Genomic DNA, 21,583 nt, shown 5'->3' on the forward strand with positions numbered 1-21,583 from the left:
AAAGATTTCCCTGATTGGTCCATGTGTAGACGGTGACGTAGATGCATGCTGCAGGCTGCAGCATTTTCAAAACAACAATGGCTGCCCTCGCGATGCAAAAAGTGTAACAGTTAACGCTCTAACCATAAAACAACCAATAAGTGCAGTTATTTCAGAGTTGGAATCAATTACAACAATTAAAAAGCAACACGGAGGATGCGCTAGTGGAGTTTATCGGCCGAAAAGACGTGTTTGTTTGCCGTTCTTCCGACTGGCTGAGAGATGGTGATTGGTTAGAGGAGTCTGTCTGTCAAGGCAAGTACTCCCGCCCACTTTTCAAGCTGCCAATAGGCCAAAGGCCAGACGTTATACTGTGGAAGGAATGAACACAGATAACGTCGGGCCCCGCCAGGCTACTGGTACCCAGCCCTGACCAGGTTATTGTTTAAGGTTCTCTCCCTCCCTTGGTAGGACGAGGCATCTGTTCAGCAGGGAGGTGATCCCCTGTCCCTCCCAGTCCTCTTGGATCTCATGGGCATGTGGCGTCTTTCACAACAGAAACCGTTGCATAACATAATAATATATATTTATATATTATTCGCCCCCCCTCTCTTGATGCACCTTCTCTTTACTGTTACAGTACTGTTCTCGTTTCTTCCTACCTTCTTCTTACTTCTCAGTAACTTTGTAAATAACTGTATACTGCTGTGCTACCACTGGGCAACTGAGTTTCCCCCTTGGGATAATAAAGGTATCTATCTATATAACCGTGAAGATTTGCACTAATGTCGGGCATGTCCATAGTTGGGCATTATCCGCGGCCCTACATCTTGGAAATCAAATCGTATGAACTAGGAAGCAGACAGTGGAGGGTGACTTTATTTCTCAATGCAGCAGCCTTATAACACAACACTACACACTTCTCAATGTGATATTAATGTATTTAATCTTGGAGACTGAGAGCTGGTTCACCCTCCACAGAAGTATAGTAACTACCTAAAACAAACACATGCCACCCTCGCGCAGTGGCCCAGGTTCGATTCCCGGCAGCAAATCCTCCAGCTTGGTCTGTCGAGGCACCTGTTCAGCAGGGAGGTGATGATCAGGGGCAGATAATGTGAATCTCTGGAGTCACACCTGGCCCGAGTCAGACTGGCTTGGACTTGGAGCGGATTGACTATCGAGTTAATCGATACACACAGGATAAATCAGTCATCCCCACAGAGAGAGTTGGTCATGGACAGGTCTGCTATGCACATTATTATAACACCAAAGGCATGGCATGCAGTTTGTGGTCACATTGATGTTTTGGGGATGACTGCTTCTGTGTGCTAACTCTATGCACAACGGGTGTGTCAGCTCCGAGTTCAACCAATCTGACTCAGGCCCGCATGGGTGTGACTGCCCAAATCAGCCATCCCCCATCCCACACCCACATTGCGAAATCTAAGGGTCAAAATTTGACAGTATACAGTTTGGATTCATAATATGCATAGCATGCAAATGTATATGGTAAGAAATGGTCGACCACAGGTCCTGCCTGACCAATGAATGGTCTAATGCAGGGGTGGGCAACTTTGACGATGGAGAGGGCCGCTATATTTTCACACTCACTACAGACGGCCAGAATGCATATACAGTCAAAAATAGCAAAGATATCCGATCTACAAGCTGCGATGCGAAGTTATTTTTTTTAAATGTCCAATTCATTTATATGTTCTTACCGTTAACTTTATGAACTCAAATACAAATACATTGTGCTATGTATGGTCTAATGTCAAGCACTAGGGTTTTTTTTTGAGCAGTGCTAACCGCTCCTACATCTCGCTTTGTCTGTATGTATTTACAGTATGTATGACCGTCCCACACTCCCAAGCTTCGGTGGATGCTTAATGAAATTAATTCATGAAAGGCACCGCTCACTTCACACTGGGTGTGATTTTTTTTAAACACATTAACCATTGTGTCCCTATTTTATACATGTTATTATTAGAAGTGTAAATTCTGTTTCCTGAACTGTTCAACTAACCTACATATTCGACGAGCAATAAGAAATGGGTACATTTTATATACTACGGTTCTATTGTGAAAATAGCAGATCTACATGCTCACATTGCCTCGCAACTATTTTCACAATTTCTGCCTCTAATATTTGACAGTTTGGCCAATGTTTAATTTGTCTTTTTAGAGGCATTAAAAAGTCCTTAAATTGTCACTTTAGAAATGTGCATAACCCTCTATACTTAAACGTTATGTTAGTTGATTTACTGTTGAGTGAGAAAACAATGTTGCAAATTAAGCTAATAATCTGGGGACCCCCCAAAATAATTTGGGGACCCCCTGGGGGTCCCAACCCACAGGTTGAGAACCACTGGGTTAAAGGAGTTCATCCCAAAATGCATTCTTTCCTATCAATTATAAATCATTAAAAAAAAGAAAAAGAACATTTGAACTCAAGTCTCCATGGCATGAGTAATCAATAAAAAGTGACATTTTGGGGGTAGCTACTCCTTTAAGATTTAATCTGAGCCAACTACCAAAAGCTAAAGCTTTCAGTTTTGTTAGAAATATTTATTCTGCAGAAAGACTGAGGAGCACCATTTGTGATTTTTACACAAGGATTAGCCTACATGCAGGATAATCTTTGTTGTTCTGAATTGAAGATATTGACCAAGACACATTAGGGGCTGTGACCAGACCGTCAATGGATGCAAGCCCTATACTATAGCCTTGTCTCACTGGGTGAATAGCTCATGACTGACAGATGTGCATGTCTGGTCCGATTTCTTTTCCATGCGACATAAAAGCCAAGGAGGCGATATTATTTGCACTGTTAGGGAGAACTCACTTGATCAATGTTGTAGGCATCATGCAGCAGCGGCTTGGTTTCTCTGTGGTCATGCATGTTGAAACTGCCTGAGTAAACCTAAGCTTCTTATCAGTGTAGCCATGTGTGCGCAGTGGGCAGCATGCTTAAGCAGCATCCTTGCACTTGCAGTCGTCGAGGAAACAGACAAACGATAGTGCATCTGTCGCCACACCCATCATATAAGCCAGACAGTGCAGTAGAAGAAAAAAAAGAACGTTTATGTCGGCAACACAGACAGCGACATAACAGTCGAAGCCGAGGCTACAGTAAAATATGAGCGACAGATGAGTCACCCACAGACACATTTCTTCACATTAAACCCAACTGCGTGAACAGATCTGACTGGACCGGACCGGACCGGACCGAATAATAATATAACGAGCCGAAAGCATTATTTAAGATTGTACAGACGGGTGAATAGTGCACAATGATGGTGGTGCACATGGTGCCACTTTTCGGAGAGGTATTTAAAGATGTGAACGAGGCTCTCTCTGTCAATGCGCATGATACTGCGGTTCCACTACTACGCAGTGGTGGAAAAAGTACTCACATTTTTTACTTACGTACATTTATCAATACTGCAATATAGAAATACTCTGAAGTAAAAGTCCAAAAATCAAAACGTAGCCTACTTGAGTAAAAGTACAAAAGTATTGATTAAAAAAAGTACCAAAAGTAAAAGTAGCACTCATATGCAGAATGTCCCATTTCAAGTTTTCAAATGTATAAAGATCTTTTTAAAATAGCAGATCTCAAGCTCACAATGCATGGCATCATGGCATAATTGTTGAGATTGTAGATCGGCTATTTTCAAATGGCCGAAATGTAGACTATATATAAGGCTGAAATAGTTAATGTATGTTTTGTGGATAATACAAATAAAAAATTAAAATCTGCAAAGTAAATAGTAACTAACGTTTACAAATAGTGTAGTGAATGTAGGCCTACTATATTTGCCTCTTGAGATACAGTGGAGTAGGCTAGAAGCAAAAGTACTGGAAATTGGAAATACTCCAGTAAAGTACAGATACCTCAAAATTGTACTTAAGTGTAGCCTACATGAGTAAATGTACTTAGTTACTTTCCACCACTGCTACTACGGCACGCTCCAACTCACCTTGAATCGGTACACGACTGGTGCTGCTGTCACTCGGCTCCATCCGAGAACCAATACACGCCCCAAAGCTTCGATCAGGAGCCAATCCAATGGTGGGAGAGGCGGACCTGTGGATACATTCTCACACTCGGTGCTTTCACTATGCGATTGTAAAAACGGCTCCGTCTACTACACAAACGCGGCGGTGCAGGTGCTCTGTCTCTCCGGGAGAGGATGCGGATGGAAGGACGGGGGAGGGAAGAAGGGATGAAGGGAATCGTCAAGAGGAAAGGATACAGAATATAGAATGAACAGGGAGCGTTGGTAGCAGGGATCGTTCGGTGCAAGGTCAGAATATGATAGATTGGTTGAACGGGGCACTTTGCGTGGTAAGAGCTGGCCGGCAATAGTACTATGATTTGGTATGTGGCCACTCTGATAGCAAGTGTATTCAGCACCAGAGGAACGGCCGCTCAAGGTGAGTTGAAGTGCAATATATCTCGTGTCGCCCGTAACATATGATTTCTGGCTGTCTTCATGTGCGTTTGGTGTGTGGGCTGTCGAGTCGCATGACATTTTAATAGGCTTGATCCCCGCAGGAACTGCATGGGGTCTATTTCATTGTAACAAATGGCTACATATCTATCATGTCACGTGAAGTTCAGTTTTGGTTAATTCGTAGCTCGTAGCCTATTAGAGAAAGAGCTATTGTCTTGGAATGCCACGGCAGTGCATGTTAGCATCATTACATTTGCGTGATCTATTCGCATTTTAATGCACAACAATGCCGATATCAAAAATGCAGATTTTATGGTTGAAGATGAAGACTCATAGATCTGTGCGATATGGCTTAGGCCTGCATTGTGTTGCAGTCTACTAGCTAGTATACCCATTTTATTGTTATAAGTTAGAATACTCCAAGCAAATTTCACATTTTAAACACATGGGGAGGAGAAAATGACATGTTGTATCATCATGGCCAGCAGTCCCATTTGAGTTCTAGAGAAAGGGGTGTGACCACCATAGTCTTCAAAATGGAAAAGCAGCTAAATAATCCATTGTATACATGTCAGATAAAAGACAATGCTGCATATTATAGAATTGATCCCTGTATGCATTGTACATCCAGAATTTAGCCTGCTGTATGAGCATACTGCTGTCTCACACATGCTACAACTAGCCTAGGCCACTACAGGCTAGAAGACTGCAGTTTTAGCTCTGGCTGTGCTAGTATAACATCCAGTAGTAGTAGTAATCAATCTAGTGGAGAACTGAACAGTATCAGTTTGTTCATATTCTTTAGCACGCCGTACTGACCTATGTACTTACTTAACCTTGCTGTTTCATTGATGTCCAGCTGAGGGAGACATTTGCCAACCTGCCGCCTAGTAAGTGATCTCAATGACCCCACATGCTAAACTGGTCTGCGCACAAGTCTGAATCCTCTGAAACGGCAAGTCAAGGCTTCTCTCACTGCAGTAAACTACACTCATTAAGGAATGGGAGCCTCCCAGAACTTCTGTTGGAGGAACACACAGATGTGGCTTTAAATGTATGTGTATGTGTGTGTGTGTGTGTGTGTGTGTGTGTGTCTGTGTCTGTGTCTGTGTCTGTGTCTGTGTCTGTGTCTGTGCTGTGCTGTGCTATTATCAGCAATTGAATGAGTTGTAATTTTGAAGGTGAAGCTGTGATACACAAACCACCAGGTTTACATCACATCATCTTCACCTTAAATAAGAATACCCTTTTTGATGATGGAACCCTCCCATGACCATTACCTTGATCTTTTTTGCCCCATTCTAAGACTGCAGAGTCATGTTACACTATATGTATTCCATTTTAGCAGCAGCATGGCAACATGTAGGCTATGTATTCTATGCCTGGCATCACACAGCATAGCATACAAGCCCAGAAATGTTTGTTGAAACCTTTGCTGTTTGAAATGACTTCTAAGGATATCATGTCAGTTAAGGTGGTCTCAAATATGAAAGCCACCACCTTCATGCACCTGTTCCATTCATCATCATATGTAATTGGGTCATAAGCCAGAGCCCAGGGGCTACAGTTTGGTCAGGGTCAGCTATTTTACAACCCATACCTGCCATTTGAGTTGAAATCATACATCATACAAATATAATCATACAAAATAGCAGTCACACATGACTGCCAAGATGAAGAAGAAAACAATAAGACAAAGATGATTCATAGAAGATTTCAAGTGAGTGAAAGAAGGTTAGCTGGGATAGTTTAGCATCAGTAGCCTGGCATTGCCAGACTGATAATGTGGATTCACTCACTCGTTCCTTCACAGTATCAGGTATCAGTCTGAACTTCGGCCCATAGGCATAGAGTATGAGAAATCAGAAAATGACGGACCAATCAGTGTCAGTGTTTCAACTGCTGTCCGTACAACAGTGAAAAGCATTTATCCTTACCTACTCTCTGCCTATGGGCCGAAGTCCAGACTGATATACTGTGGAGGAACGTGTGAGTGAGTGAGTCCACATTATCAGTCTGGCAATGCCAGACTAGAGCATCAGTCCCATTTGCAGTATATTTTTGTGTGTATCTTGCTGATACGATTTGGTTGTACTTATTTGCAATTCTTTGGTGAACACAAATATAACATCCTCTTGGATTAGCAAGATATGTTCTTGCCCTCTTTGAGGATGATGGTGGCAGAGAGGTCTTTAGAAACTTGAATGACACAGCTGAGATTGCATTTGAGCTGTTATTGGGAGATGAACTGGTGTATTATTCCTGAAGTCAACTGTCATCAGTTTTGAGAGGGGCAAGCCTCAGGTTGTTGGCAACAAATAATTTGCCAAATCTCTTTTCGCCTTATGAATATGATTGTTAACAACCAAGCCACCCAGAGGTGTCATTCACAAATTTGAAGGGTGTGATTGACTGAGGTGTCATTGGTGTACTGTACATCATGCATGGGCAACTGGCGGCCCCCACCTTCCCTTAATGCAGCCCGCAGGTTCATATCAGAATACTGATATATTATTGATTTCAGCTGTTACAATTCCAAACATGCAAACTTGACCCCCTTTAATGACTTCAGTCTATATTAGTAGCTTAATGACTAGTATTAGAATTGTATTTTATGTCCAATGTATTTGTATTTAAGTTCATAAAGTTCTTTTCAAGATTCCAATTAAAAAATAGCAAAAACGAATCCAGGAGTCCAGTTCAAAAATGGCTGCAAGCTCAAAAAGCGTTGCACTGCGAGGCGTTTTGTGCTTCTAGATCTTTTGTGTGACATAGTATGAAAAAGTAGGGCATTAATTTAAGAAAAAAGTTAATATATGGAGATAAGATGTTTCTGCTCGACAGTCTATGCAATGTGACCCTCTGGGGTGAGTGTGAACATACTAGTGTATAGTGGCCCTCTCCATCATCAAAGTTGCCCACCCCTGTTGTACAGGGAGTAGAAATGGAAAGAACACACCCCTATGATGGAGCTATGCTTGCATCTGACATGTAAGGATCCAGAGCAGACACATGAATTGTCTTCTATCTGTAACAAAGCAAAAGATGTTCCAGCAAATTAAAGGGGCAGTGTAATTCATCTGGGACAGTTTCAGAATAACTAATTAATTATTAGATGTGGAGATGAAGTTGGCAGATAGAATCCAAACATAGTGGGAGTCTGTAGTTCAAACCAATGTTGATTATTTACTTTTTTGGTGAGTGTGAGTGATTGTCATTTTACAGGCTGGACATAAGTCATTGCTGGCACTGACTGAAACTCCAAAATCCAGTAGTCCAACAACAGCTCTGATGGCTTCTGGTGAACTGGATGTTTCCATCTGTGTTTCCATTCTTTCGAGCCTGCTCTTTGATCTTTCTAGGTGTATATCTTGAAAAAGGAAACCAAATCCATAAATATGTCAAAGTTACCAGTTGTACGTCTCAAGGCAGTTTGTACTGTGCTTGCAGACTTGCTGTTCACTTTCAGGCTATGGCTTCTATAGGTTATGGTTTATATGAATATACTGTTACTGTATAATATTGGACCTGGGTATGGAATATTGTATAATATTGAATTATTATTGAATAGCAAGAGATGGCTGAAAACAAATGTGTGATTTTCACATATCTTAATTAAATATGTTCTATATGTGAGAATAGATTGTGTACAATACACAACTTACCTAATATCTATTATTATCTTTCAAATAATGAAAATGAACACAGTTGTATTTTCCATGATGCTGGACGTTAAACTGTAATATATCACAATGTTTTGGAAAACTATAAGGCTAGACTGCAGACTACCTTTTTGTGGAATTACCATTTCCATCAGACAAAGCAGCTGCATACAGTAAGTGTCACAGTAGGGTGTTCGATACAGTATATCATAGGTGGTAGAAGGGCTGGGCAGTGTGACTTGACTTCAAATATCACGTTTAATTCATAAAGAGCAAACCTCTGCCTCGAAAAGAGCAGATCTTCAAGCTCACAACTTGGCGCAATGCAATGCGCTGTGATCTTGTAGATTGGCTATTTTATAATGTTTGTGTGGCACCATTGTACATTATGTACAATGCAGTATAATACTGGGTTAAGTGGTTTGCCATAAAATCACGCAAAGCGGTACACACTATGTCTACAGTCATGTCATCAACATGGATCTGTCCCATTTAGCGCCACCATCAGGAAGATTTTTGCAAAATACATTTTTGGACACTGCTCCTACAGATTTTGCCCTAAAATCATGCATCGCTTATCTCCCGATTAGGGAGTCTTACTGGTCAGACAATACTGTGTGTGTGATCTTGTAGATTGGCTATTTTATAATGTTTGTGTGGCACCATTGTACATTATGTACAATGCAGTATAATACTGGGTTAAGTGGTTTGCCATAAAATCACGCAAAGCGGTACACACTATGTCTACAGTCATGTCATCAACATGGATCTGTCCCATTTAGCGCCACCATCAGGCAGATTTTTGCAAAACACATTTTTGGACACTGCTCCTACAGATTTTGCCCTAAAATCATGCATCGCTTATCTCCCGATTAGGGAGTCTTACTGGTCAGACAGTACTGTGTGTGTGTGTGTGTGTGTGTGTGTGTGTGTGTGTGTGTGTGTGTGTGCGTGCGTGCGTGCGTGCGTGCGTGCGTGCGTGCGTGCGTGCGTGCGTGCGTGCGTGCGTGCGTGCGTGCGTGCGTTATTAAAGTCTGTTTCAATATATTTGTGGTTAATTGCCCAGCCCTACAGTATAGGTGGTGGTTGGTGGCAGACATCTAAACTTAAGTTGATGTGCCAGATTGGGTTGCACTGTTAGGATAAATCCCATGTCAAAGCAATCAATGAGACAAATTAATAATGGACAAAATAATTATTGTTGGAAGTCAATGGACTTTAATTACATCTCAGTCTACCTTCTTAATTGACCGCCACTTAAATTAATTTGATGTGAAACAGACAGTAATGGTTTTGTATCATGTCTGTCTGGATTTTGTTTTAGTTTGTGCATTATCTTGCATGATGTGCATTCTACAAGGTTTCTTACAGTTTTGGGTCATTGTTCACTAATTAGCTGTGAAGAAAGTGCATGATGTGCACTGTGCTCGACACTCTCCCTAAGCGTATATAATTATACGCTGATAACCATACTATGCATGTTGTTAAACTCATGGTTTTCACTTTTATACTTGTTAACTTAAAACTTTCAACAGTTATACTTTGTGTGTCATTAAAGCTGACATAATGTCATTTTGTTTTTTCATTTAATTTGATCACAAACAAGTTCCTCTTAGAGAACTATTAGTTATTCCCTCTGTATTGTCAATCAAGTATGGCTGTACACATTAAATACAGTTTGGACCATGGATCAAAGTTAGAACTTTCAGCTTCTATCTAGGCAATGATGCCCCACCTTTTTGTCTGAAGTCATTGAATTTCCCAAGAGCTCCTTTAACAACACTATAGGACAAAGCCTGTTGGGAACGCATGCCCTTCTGGTTATGCAATGCCTGTTGTACCGATGACTTAATGCGGTAACCATTATCATAGTAATAGTCTATGATGTCAATAATACTATGACATTAGCCCAAAATTATAACCCTTGTAAAAAACCTTTATTTTGAAGACGTTACTCTCTACAAGAGTTATAAAGGGGAGAGGACCATCGGTGAGGCCGTTCGGTCCTGTAACTGCTCCAAACTTGCACAAATGCAAAATACAAGGTGCTCACCGCATTGCCGCAACTGTTACTGTTCTCTATCTATTCGCTATGTGTCAGTCCATATTTTTCAATAAAGAAGTGTTTTACTCAAGCTTGTCTCGGAATCTCATCTTTTCCTTGTTTACCACAATGTTGGGTGAACATGGCCGCACATATCACGTGACGTTGATCCCCCTTCCCTATTTATACTAGGACATGACGTTGTGTAGGTGGAAGCATTCCGACGAAACGCAAGACTCAGAGACAAGCTTGATGCGGTGAGCACCTTGTATTTTGCATTTGTGCATGTTTGGCACAGTTATGGGACCAAACCAAGCCCCCAGAACCCTGGGGGCACCCTGAAGCAAAAAGTACATGGTGGCCGTTTGAGGTACTGCAGTTGGGGCTACTATTCATGAACCTCATGAACGCGCATCTAGGCTTCTTTGTATTGACGCGTGTTCATACCGGAAATGCTCGTTCATGAATTAGAGCCCCAGCGCGTCCATGAACACAAACTATGACGCAAAATGGCTTGTATGTGTCTACAGGAACACTTGAGGTAGATAGCCCCCCGCTACCCCGCCTCCCCGTTTCTCGCTCAGACCACGCCCCGACCGTCGCGATTGGCTCAGAAGCCAAATAGAAGCCCCACTACGTCACGTTTCAGAGGTGTTTCAAACGCGGAAGTACGCTTCATGCGCTGGGTGAGCAACTCAATGCAAGTGGACGGGCGGGGATTCTGGTGTCCTCTCTATTCTTATTATAACTCTATGGACCAAACGGCCTCACCAATGGTCCTCCCCCTCTTGTAGAGAGAAAAGGTCTTCAAAATAAAGGTTCTCCACAAGGGTTATAATTTATGGCTGCTATGACATATTGATGGCATTAGAGCAGTGGTTCCCAAACTTTTCAGGTCGAGACCCAAAAGAGAGATTAGATTTGCCCGGGACTCAAACTAGTTAAAATAGAAGATCTAGAAGCACACAACATGTTGCTTCGCGCCGCGTTGTGAGCTTGTAGATCTGCTATTTTCACTACTTCTTAATTGTTCTGCGATCGGCTGGGTATGTATTTCGGTGTCCTTCATTGTTTAAGCCCTTTTATGATTTCCTGCACCTACCCATTCACTTACTATACAGGAAAAAAAGACCCCCCCAAATAAAATCTTCTTTAAGTAGCATGTGAGGGGTCTTTGAATCCATTGACTTTCACATAACGAATAACTGATCAAACATGTTTGGGCTCTCACACCATACAGTATATCCATATACAGTACATGGATGTACATATAGGTTAACTGGTCCAATATACATCACTGGCCAGATGGCCAAGATATGGCGCGACCTCGCCCTTTAGGGCAAGGTCACTTGTCACCCTGAGGCATCTTACTAGTAGCTATACTAGGCTACTTCCCTGTTGGGAACGATGCCCGTTGAAAACCATACCCATTGGGAAAACATACCCATCCGACTACTTTGTGCAGTATCCATGATCTTAGTACTTAGAGGCCAGTCTATGGCATCAGGACTATGTCATCTTTTTGTTGATATCAGGATTTCCATATATGGGCATAAAAGGGCATATCAGTTGGATCGTCCATTCTGGAAAACCGCTGAGCCGACTAGGCTTCACACTCATCCTCCCTCAGTGATATAAGCCCACCAAGTTTGAAGTCAGGCGGTTCTCGAGATACGTTAAGGATGCACATACTGTATGCATTGCAGATAATAATTGTGTAATTAGTGTGGTTGCCTACAGGGAAACCAGACTATAGTTCTTATAGTTATTTCATCTAGAGCAACCCCAAAAACCCCCAAAGTCCATTGATTTCAATGGACCTTTTCTTGTCCCTTTTCTGATTGGACAATATAAAGGATTTGAGGATTGGTCAAGCTTCGTGACATCACAATATAGAATTGCACCTTTCTAGTTTATAGTAGGATACATTTCTTTACTTGGGAAATTTTGATTATTATTGTAATAATTTCCAGTTTTCCACATAGAAATAAGATAACTCAGTTAAATTTGAGGTAATTATTAGTAACAAAACGTAGATGACATTTGTGCAACTGGGCCCAACGCATGACTTTTAAATGCTGAGAGAGCTTTCTCACATAATCTTAATTTTTACCAATCAAGCTTCTGTGTGGTGCATTGTGTGTCATTTTACCTCTTTTATGGTCGATCTCTTCATCATTTACTAATTCAGAAGCCTTGCAGATTTTCCAATAAATGTACATTAGTCACTCATCCATTTCTGCTGCTGTACCTTCTACTAGGGATGGGACGATATAAACATTTCATATCACGATTATTGTGACAAAAGAAAAAAATCGCGATTTACGATATCATGAAAATCAAAATTCTTTATCCTGGGGTGGAACTTGTGACGCGTTGTGAGCTTGTAGATCGTCTATTTTTTGGCAAAGACATTAGATAGAGAGTGAAAAAAAGACTATCATCAAGTCGTATATTATAAGTACCTTTTACCAATTATAGAGGATTTAAGTGGTACCGGATATGCAGCTCATCAAATAAAAGGTGAATTGTTCCCAGTGCATGACAGAGGACGATATCACAATAAATTAAATCTCCACGATAATAATATCGCGTATCGTCCCATCCCTACCTTCTACCTCCTAATCATGAGAGTAAAGCTTGTAAACCTAGCTTAGAAAAAGTCCTGTGCTCAAGCTGTGGACAGCACACTCCTGCCAACACAGCACTGGGCATGTGCCAGCGCTTTCTGCTAATGCCTCCCCTCCCTCAACTAGAACAGTCCCCAAGGAATCTCCCTTCAAACAAAGCCTGCAGCATTCTGGGAAAGCCAGTTTTGAGTGTATGTGGGTCTAGTTTTCAGACCAGTGTCTCTATCCCATAACGTTTAACAACCTAATGAATGCATACCTACAGTACATGGTATATGCTTGTACAGTTGTCTATATATTCTTACATTTTTTGACTGTTTCTGTCGTTGTGTGTTAGTGCCAGGTTGTGATCTGCTTACCTTGCTCCACAAGTATGGAAAACGTGTCTGTCAAATGAACATCCGCTGGGTGAGACGGAAATCACACAAGCTCTGGTCAGCCAGCCAAGGAGAAAATTGACTTTGTCTTTTCAACAGTGAGGTTCAGAAAATGGGCAGTCATAGGATCAACAGAAAATAAATGAAACCTATTACTGTAGTGCTTTTACCATAGTGCTTATAACCACGTGAACCCTAGCATCCCTATTCTGGGCATTATGGCATTATTGTATTATGGCAATAGTGTGTGCCAACGGTGACGCAATTGTAGTCCTTAGCGGCCATCTTTTGGGTAAAACACAGGTGTTTCAATTGTTTGATTGCATAGAACTAATGCTTTACTCCAATCAGAACACCTGTGTAAGGCTGTGTTGACCCAAGAAATGGCCGCTCTTAGAACTACATTTGGCACACCCTATTGTGGCTCGGCTCTTGGCCACAACAAATAATATAAATATTCAACTAAAATGAGTGATTTTAGTTACATTAATATAAATGTAATAATTATAACCAAAATGCAAACATAAGCGAAACACAAATGCTCTCTGTGTGGCCATGCCCCAGAAATGTGGCCCAGGTGGAAAGAAGAGACAAGGGCAGTTCTTTGGTTGTTTTTATACTGTGGGAGACACAGGCCAGGTGTCTCCAATCCTCCAATCCAAGTCCACCCTCAAACCAGCACTGCTAGGGCTGTCACGATTATGAAATTTTACATGACGATTATTTGTCACTCAAATAATTGCGATTAACGATTTAATTGTGTTTTTGTCGTTGACAATTACATTTCTGTTTGTCTTTTAGGCTTTTGAGTTGCACATGGTAGATATGACACAACCTAAATATACAAAAAAATTACTGACATATTTGACAACTTTATACTTATACTAAAAGAACATTGATAGTGGAAATAGCCGATCTACAAGCTCACAACGCGTTGCGATGCGACGCGACGCGTTGTGAGCTTGTAGATCTGCTATTTCCACTATTTTTGACTTTTTTAAAAAATATATGAAAATATTTCAACATGGAAACGATTATGACGGTTATGAAAAATAATCACGGTTATGTAAAAAAAAAGTCACGATTAGACGATTATGTAATAATTGTGACAGCCCTAAGCACTGCAACAGAGAACAGAATCCTAAAGAATCCAGGACATTTGGATAGTCCGACGTCCCATTAGTCTGGCGTGCGGTTAGGGTTAGGGTTAGTGATAGTGTTAGTCAATGGGGAAAGATGGGTGACTAATCACATGTCGGAACAACGCTACACACCCCTAATAATCAGGGGACATTAATCAAATCTGTGAATAAATTCTTTCCCATGAAGTTTCTTCACCAAAATATGTTTGTAAAGGTGTTTGTAAATCTAACAATGATTGGAATAAAATGTCCCTAGGGGAAATTGTGACAGCTGCTGAAAGTTGGGGCACCATTAACTTTATTATGTAGGAAGGAAGTTAGATATAGAAAATATTTAAAAAAAGAAATCTGCTTTAAGTAGCATGTTAGTGGTCAAACTAGTTGTTTTCCCTCATGATTCAGACTTTGTTTAGCATTTTGTATTTTCCTCCTGCATAAAAGTTTTTTTTTTCTTTTTTTTTTTTTGCATAATAAAGTTAATGGTACCCCATCTTTTAGCAACTGTCACAGATTCCCCTAGGGAAATTGAATTTCAATCATTGTTAGATGTGTTTACAAACACACCTTTGGTGAAGAAATGGAAAGGAATCTATTCCCAGATTTGACATTATTCTGATAATATTCCCTGATTAAAAGGCCCCAGGGGGCCGTCACAATATTATAAAAGGCGTACATTCTGTGAAAATAGAGCATTGTGCAACAATTGGGAGCTTGTAGATCTATTGGGTTTAATTGGTTAATTCATGATGTGCAATGTTGATGTTTTTGTACATACTTGATTGAATGTGGGTGGTCATTCCTTTGTGTGAGCATCAACATGCCGCTAACTGTGCAGGATCAGGCTTTGGCTTGTTTGTTCTTTTTGGGATCTGGATGTGGATGTCTTTGACATTGTGTCCAATTACTTTTACTTCCATTTTGCTTCACTACATGGCTGTGATGAGACATGTGGCCAGATTTCTGTAGTATTGCTTATACACAAACAACAGCAATACAATCAACTATAGCCTTGAAGTGAAAGACCTTGCATAACCTGGGATTTATCGAATAGGTTCAACAGTTCCACTGCTGTAAGTAGAGCTGTGTATAGTTCCACACACAGTGATTTATTGATGGTGACTAAGCATGGTTTCTCATAACCAGCTGTAATTAGACAAGACATATGAACACACTAATGACACTATTGATTACTATTAGCTCCAACATGCCATTGTGTAATCCATTTGTAAATTGTAACACCTTTCAGTTCATGGCTAAGGATTACTGTACAGTATATGGCTTGTCTGAAAAGATGCCCTCTGTATTGTGCCCTTATTCTGGCAGTGCAGTTCCTAGCAGTTGTGGTTTTCCCCAAAGTCTCTCTCTCTCTCTCTCTCTCTCTCTCTCTCTCTCTCTCTCTCTCTCTCTCTCTCTCTCTCAACCCCCCCCCCCCCCCATCTTTATCTTCCTCAATGTGTCCAGTGCTGCAGCAGGTGTCAGCACATTTATTACTTCCCTAATTGGGACTGTGCCATTAGAGAAGGCCTATAGATCAGTGGTTCTCAAACCTTTTTATTTAAAGGACCCCCAAATTGATGTTTATTTCCTCTGAAAATAATTTGTGCCAGGGACCATCATAAGAGAGGATTTGTGTAAAAGAAATTAAAAAATCGTGTAGCTTGTAGATCAGCTATTTTTGAATAGCCAAAGTATAAAATAGAGTGCTAAATAAACTAATTTTTGAACCCATGCAATAGATGACGAGATGTGGCTTACTGCTCTGATATATATATATATATTTTAAACAATAAGTTTATAGTTTTTTTTTCATTAACAAACTCAAACTTATAGGACATGGCAAGAATTTTTACATAAAAGGTATAGACAAAACAAATAGACCAGACAATTATTAACAAACAAAAAACAGCAACAACTCACGCACACAAAAATAAAATAAAAATAAAATCTAAAATTAGATCAGGACAAACACGACAGCGTCCATAGAGTGCATATAGTCACAACAGTTTATGAGGTATTTCCATCATTATCTTGTCAGCTGAATGCCACCCTGTGTATCAGCAGTTGCGTGGCAGAATTGCTTACTGAATGGGATTACAGTAAGCAATAGTATTTGGTCTACAAACCGTTAGGGGACAGGTTGAATATGAATGAACTGTGTTCGATGGATAGGTCATACGATAGACATAGCTGATTGCACTTCACTATGTTTGTGCAATTACAGGTGTGAAAGCAACCAGGCATGCTCCCAGTTGTACAGTTGAACAGTTTTGAGTGTGCGTGTGTGTGTGTGTGTGTGTGTGTGTGTGTGTGTGTGTGTGTGTGAGAGAGAGAGAGAGAGAGAGAGAGAGAGGGATAAGAAGTTGAAAAGAGGAGACAGTCATGAATCATTCACTAACAAAAACATGTTTGTTTTAATCACTGAACGAACTGCGGGAGAAAAGGCATCAAGCATCAAAAAGACATCAAAAGACGGTTGACAGCTACCGTTTAAACACTCAGGGATGTTTTTGGGCAGAGTGGTGGACACTAAGTATATTTATTTTAGTGCTAGTACTAGAATATATTTATTCTTCTACTACTATTTTTTTCTTCCCAAGCTCATGACTTTTCACTCTGCTACATTTACCTAGAAAATCTGTAGTAGAAATAGCTCTCTACCCGTGATGATAACAAGCATTATGGAACGGGTCTCATCAAACAAAGAAACCGGCCGTGCCGGTCGTGAAAGAACTGCCGGGCTCCCTCCCACTCCCAACACAATGCTAGGCGGCTAAAAAAACTGCCTAGCTAGGCGGCTAGGCAGTTTTCATGTGAAGTTCAGGGAAATAGTAGCCAAATGTGGCATTAAAAAATTACATATTTCTATCGAATATCTTATTAATGAAATTAAGTTGTCATGTTTTTTTTTAAGGGTAACTGTTAAACTGTTGTATAATCGCAATATTATAGGCACTTCTGCACTGCCTACGGAACTCGCCTTCGGCTCGTTCCTGCAGCAACGATGGCGTGCCGATATTCATGATAACACACACCTCTTGTCAGTCTTGTGTAATATTGCTTAAATATTGTACTTTTGATTCCAGTACATTTCTAGGAAGGGAAGGGACTCTTGGGAGTGAGACCAGAGAGGTATATTATTAGGGATGGTCCGATCAGGTTTTTTGGAACCGATCACCGAGCACCGATCACAAAAGTTTGATCACCCGATCCCGATCAATCACCGATCTGATCAAGTTGTTATTTATATTTTCTAAATGTTAATGTTTTAACTTTATTTCATTCATTCACTCATGAATTCATTTATATATTTGCCTTATAGTTATTTGCCAGCATTACTATGTATTTATTATCATAGCAGTAACTAATTATTCCTTCAGCACTGTGGAAATCAATACCCCAAAATGGCCTCAAGTGGGCATACTGAACGGCTGGTTGATCAGATGCACCGATCCGATCGGATCGGTGAATTTACCTTTTGATCTAAACCACCGATTATCGCCGATCATGCTTTGATCGGCCCGATCCGATCCATTGCCGATTGATCGGTAACAACTCTATATATTATAATAGAGAGCAGACTGCCCCGCCCCCAGCTATTCATTTCAAAGAAAGTGGCATTTGAAGCACCCGGAAAATTGCCGGAATTACCCCAAATAAGGGAGTTGTCGGCAATATCGGTGCCAACTCTTAGCAGGGCACCAGGGCCGACGCGCCGCACTCCCAAGCTCGAGAAGGACACCTCTTTCGGTCACTCGCCGCCCGGGGGTCCGGGGAAGGACCTCCAGGCCACCAGGACCGACTCGCGCCCGAGACAGACGCCAATAGCTAGGGTTTCAATGTATAGAGCTCGCGCAGTAGCGTTTTAAATGCGGAAGTTAGGGATCGCCAAATGGAGAGATTTTCTTAACCATTAACCGTTGAGCCTTGTCGGTTAAGTAACCGATAACCGATAAGGAAATGTGTTAAAAAATGCGTTAAAAAAATAATATATTTGACCACCACGGGACGGTTGCTTCAATGCTCTATAATACCGTGACTCTGGGGGCTTGATTGAGACCGAAACAAAAATATGCTATGAATTCACCACTTAAAACCGATTTAGTGCCATTCCCGAGATATCTCGCGAAATGTACTCGAGTATCTGGAGTGCCATTCCCGAGATACCTCGCGAAAAGTAATATATTACTGTAACGGCGGTTATATTACCGGATACAATGGCCGGAGGTCCCGATCCGATCTCTGTCGCTGATTTGTCATCATCACGGCTCCACGGGCACAAAATAGTAATCCCATAACATTGAGGTGGACGGGGGATCTCATCTTTAATGTCCATTATCTCAAAACTACACTTTAGAAGCGAAGATGGAGGCAGATGCTCGCTTATATAACACATGTATAAAAGCACTGATCCGAGCCGCCATGACACCACGTAAACAACGATCGATTCCGGCGCATGACGCGATGACGTCAGACCGGAAGTGTTACTGCTATGGACTTCTGGCCTTCAAAATAAGATAATGACCGTTAATGGGGCCTGAGGGAGGCACTCTGGACTTTATAATCCGTTAATGTCTGGGGCTCAGAATGAGTTAAGCCATACAAGGCCCTCACATCTAGAGTTCGGCACTCACACCTATGTCGCACCACTGATCCGACCAATATACCCATGTACTGTATGGGCGAATCAGAGGTACCCAGGGGAATAGTTTCTGTTGTGCCTGACATCAGTTCATGTTGAAATTCAAATCTCCATATACCTGTATGTGCATTTGGTTTATGTTATGTATCCACTGCAAGGTGGAACCAGAACTTTCAGGAACCTGACCCTATTTCTTTGGTTCTGGTTTTGTTTCCATTGCGTATGGCCCGGTTCCAGATGAGGTTCCTGGAAACTTTTTTAGGTCCTGCTCCTGAGGTAGAACTAAACTTTAGCTCTGTGAACCTATTGGTGGGGCTAGCAGCGCTGTTGGTCTTTTTTTGGGACCTTCCCAGATAGTTCTGGTTATATGGAAACGTAAGCAGAACTTGGTCCCGGAACTTCACACTGTTCACAGGTTCTTGAAAGTTCTTGGTTCTGGTTCTAGTTCTGGGTTGGCCCTACAGTGGAAATGACAATAGATATTGATCTCCATATATATGGGTTTGACAGGGGGTATACGTGCATTTGACTGCATACAGTATGTGCGTTTGACGGTGGGATTTCAGGTAATCAACTAAATCTAGGGTTGACCACATTAGATCGCCATGGTTACTCAGAGGTTAGAGTGAGCGACTTCATGCACTTATTCATCAGACATAATTGTCAACCCGGAACTCCACATGATTTGTTTGAGTCTGATGTCATGACAACACTGTTTGTTTGGGTCTGATGTCGTGCTATCACAGTCAGCATGACACACATGCCATATTTATGGCTGTGCACTGTACAGAAGCCCTTCAACATGCGATTCGATCCTTTTATAACAAACTGATTTTGGAAGACAGTTACAGGCAGCCAGTATGGAATATCAAAAAGCTCTTCTCATCATTGTCACTCAATTGACCCCCAAAATCACCTATTGATTGATTGATTTAATACTTATACAGAAATGTAAACAGCGTGAGTTACAGTCAGACATTTGAGCTAAGAATAACAATAACCTGTTTCCATTGTGGTCCTATGTATTCAGTTCATCAACATAGCATAACAAATGACACCAAAATACAATATCATCATCAGCAAATATAAAACATAGAAACAGAAAAGAAATCACACCAGTGCGAAGTGATCTGTGCAAACACAACACACATGCATTTCTCCTTGTATGGGCGGTTCTGTCAGTGGCGTCAGTTACTTTATGTGTAGGCCTATGAGGATGGATCTCCATGGAGATCTGTAGATTCTGTACTAATACATTCCATACTAAAACAGACAGAGTGAATTGTAGGAGCAGTTTGCACCGCTCAACAAAAAAAAAGGAAAAACGTAGGCAGTGAATGCTATCACCTTTTTACGGGAGAAGTGAGTTTACCTCCCCCTTTGGCCACTTGTAAGATGGATTTTCAGGGCTCTTTTGAAGGAAGCCAGAGATGCACATTTTAAGGGATGGTGTCAGGGCATTCCACACTTTGGTGGCTGGCAGTGCAGTATATAAAGATAATTTACCAATGTTTATTCTATCGTGGTGCCAGATTGATTTTGACGCTTCCTCTAGTATTGTGGCTGTGGGTGTCACTCACTCACTTTGGTCTGGTAGTTAGTCAGGTATGTGGGTATTGAGGGCAGATCTTGAAAACCAATCCCATTTTAATTGCCTAACCCTGTCTTCTACCCTGAGCCGTCCCAGACTAGAGAAATGTGTTGTTCATGGGCCCCAGGCCGAGAAGTAGTTGAATCAGTTTGTTTTGGGAGGTCTGAAGATTAGTCTTTAGTGACATAAAGATGTTGGTGAACCAAGAGGTGCAAGCAGACCTAATGTACTTTTTGTCTCCAACAAACTGACATTCGTCACATTTGTGGTGCCCCTATTTGTCTAGGTGAAATTGCTTTAGACTCTGAGTTGTTTAGAGTCCACTAAATACGTGATTCTAATTTAGGATCTGTTTGACATAGAGTTCAGTCAGGATCTCCCACAAACTTTGGAAGCGGATTATAACCCAGGTATGAAATATCTGGGAAGATATAGCTTCAGTACAAAGGGGGACATACAATAAATGGTAAATGGTGCATTTATATAGCGCTTTTATCCAAAGCGCTGGTATGAAATATCTGGGAAGATATAGCTTCAGTACAAAGGGGGACATACAATAAATGGTAAATGGTGCATTTATATAGCGCTTTTATCCAAAGCGCTTTACAGAGATTGTGCATTACCCATTCACGCACACATTCATACACCGGTGGCGGAGGAAACCATGCAAGGCACCAACCTACTCACCGGGAGCAATTAGGGGTTCAGAGTCTTGCCCAAGGACCCTTCGACATTAACTCAGGGGGAGCCCGGATTCGAACTGGGAACCCTTCGGGAACCCTTCGTGCTCTAATAACGGTTTCTCTACCCCTGAGCTATGCCGCCACAATACAATATCTATCTTTTAATCTGTACCTTGGACATGAGTCTAAATGAAATTGCTGGCTCTGAGTTGTTTAGAGGCCCCTCAATATGTGATTTTAATTTGGGGTCAGTTGGTCAGTTGGACCACAAACTTTGGTAGCCCATTATAACCAACTAGAAATTCGCGGCCGCTCCATTCCTAGGACTTCGCGCCCTCCGGGCGCTCAGGCAGGACTGCTCTATATTTGATCA

At 41.3% G+C, this 21,583-nt stretch overlaps 1 protein-coding gene across 1 annotated transcript in view; it reads left to right on the plus strand.

Moving 5' to 3' along the window:
- Positions 1-4,358: 4,358 nt before the first annotated feature.
- Positions 4,359-21,583, plus strand: part of igsf9ba (immunoglobulin superfamily, member 9Ba) — a gene marked incomplete at both ends in the record, with an annotated part of 90,574 nt that continues 73,349 nt past the window's right edge. The window contains one exon of the mRNA XM_080732254.1: positions 4,359-4,422. Within this exon, the coding sequence (XP_080588380.1) occupies positions 4,359-4,422 (64 nt within the window). The remainder of the gene's footprint in view (positions 4,423-21,583) is intronic.

This window comes from Nannobrachium achirus (genome assembly GCF_963921795.1).
Source record: "Nannobrachium achirus genome assembly, chromosome: 8".
NCBI classification, from domain to species: domain Eukaryota; kingdom Metazoa; phylum Chordata; class Actinopteri; order Myctophiformes; family Myctophidae; genus Nannobrachium; species Nannobrachium achirus.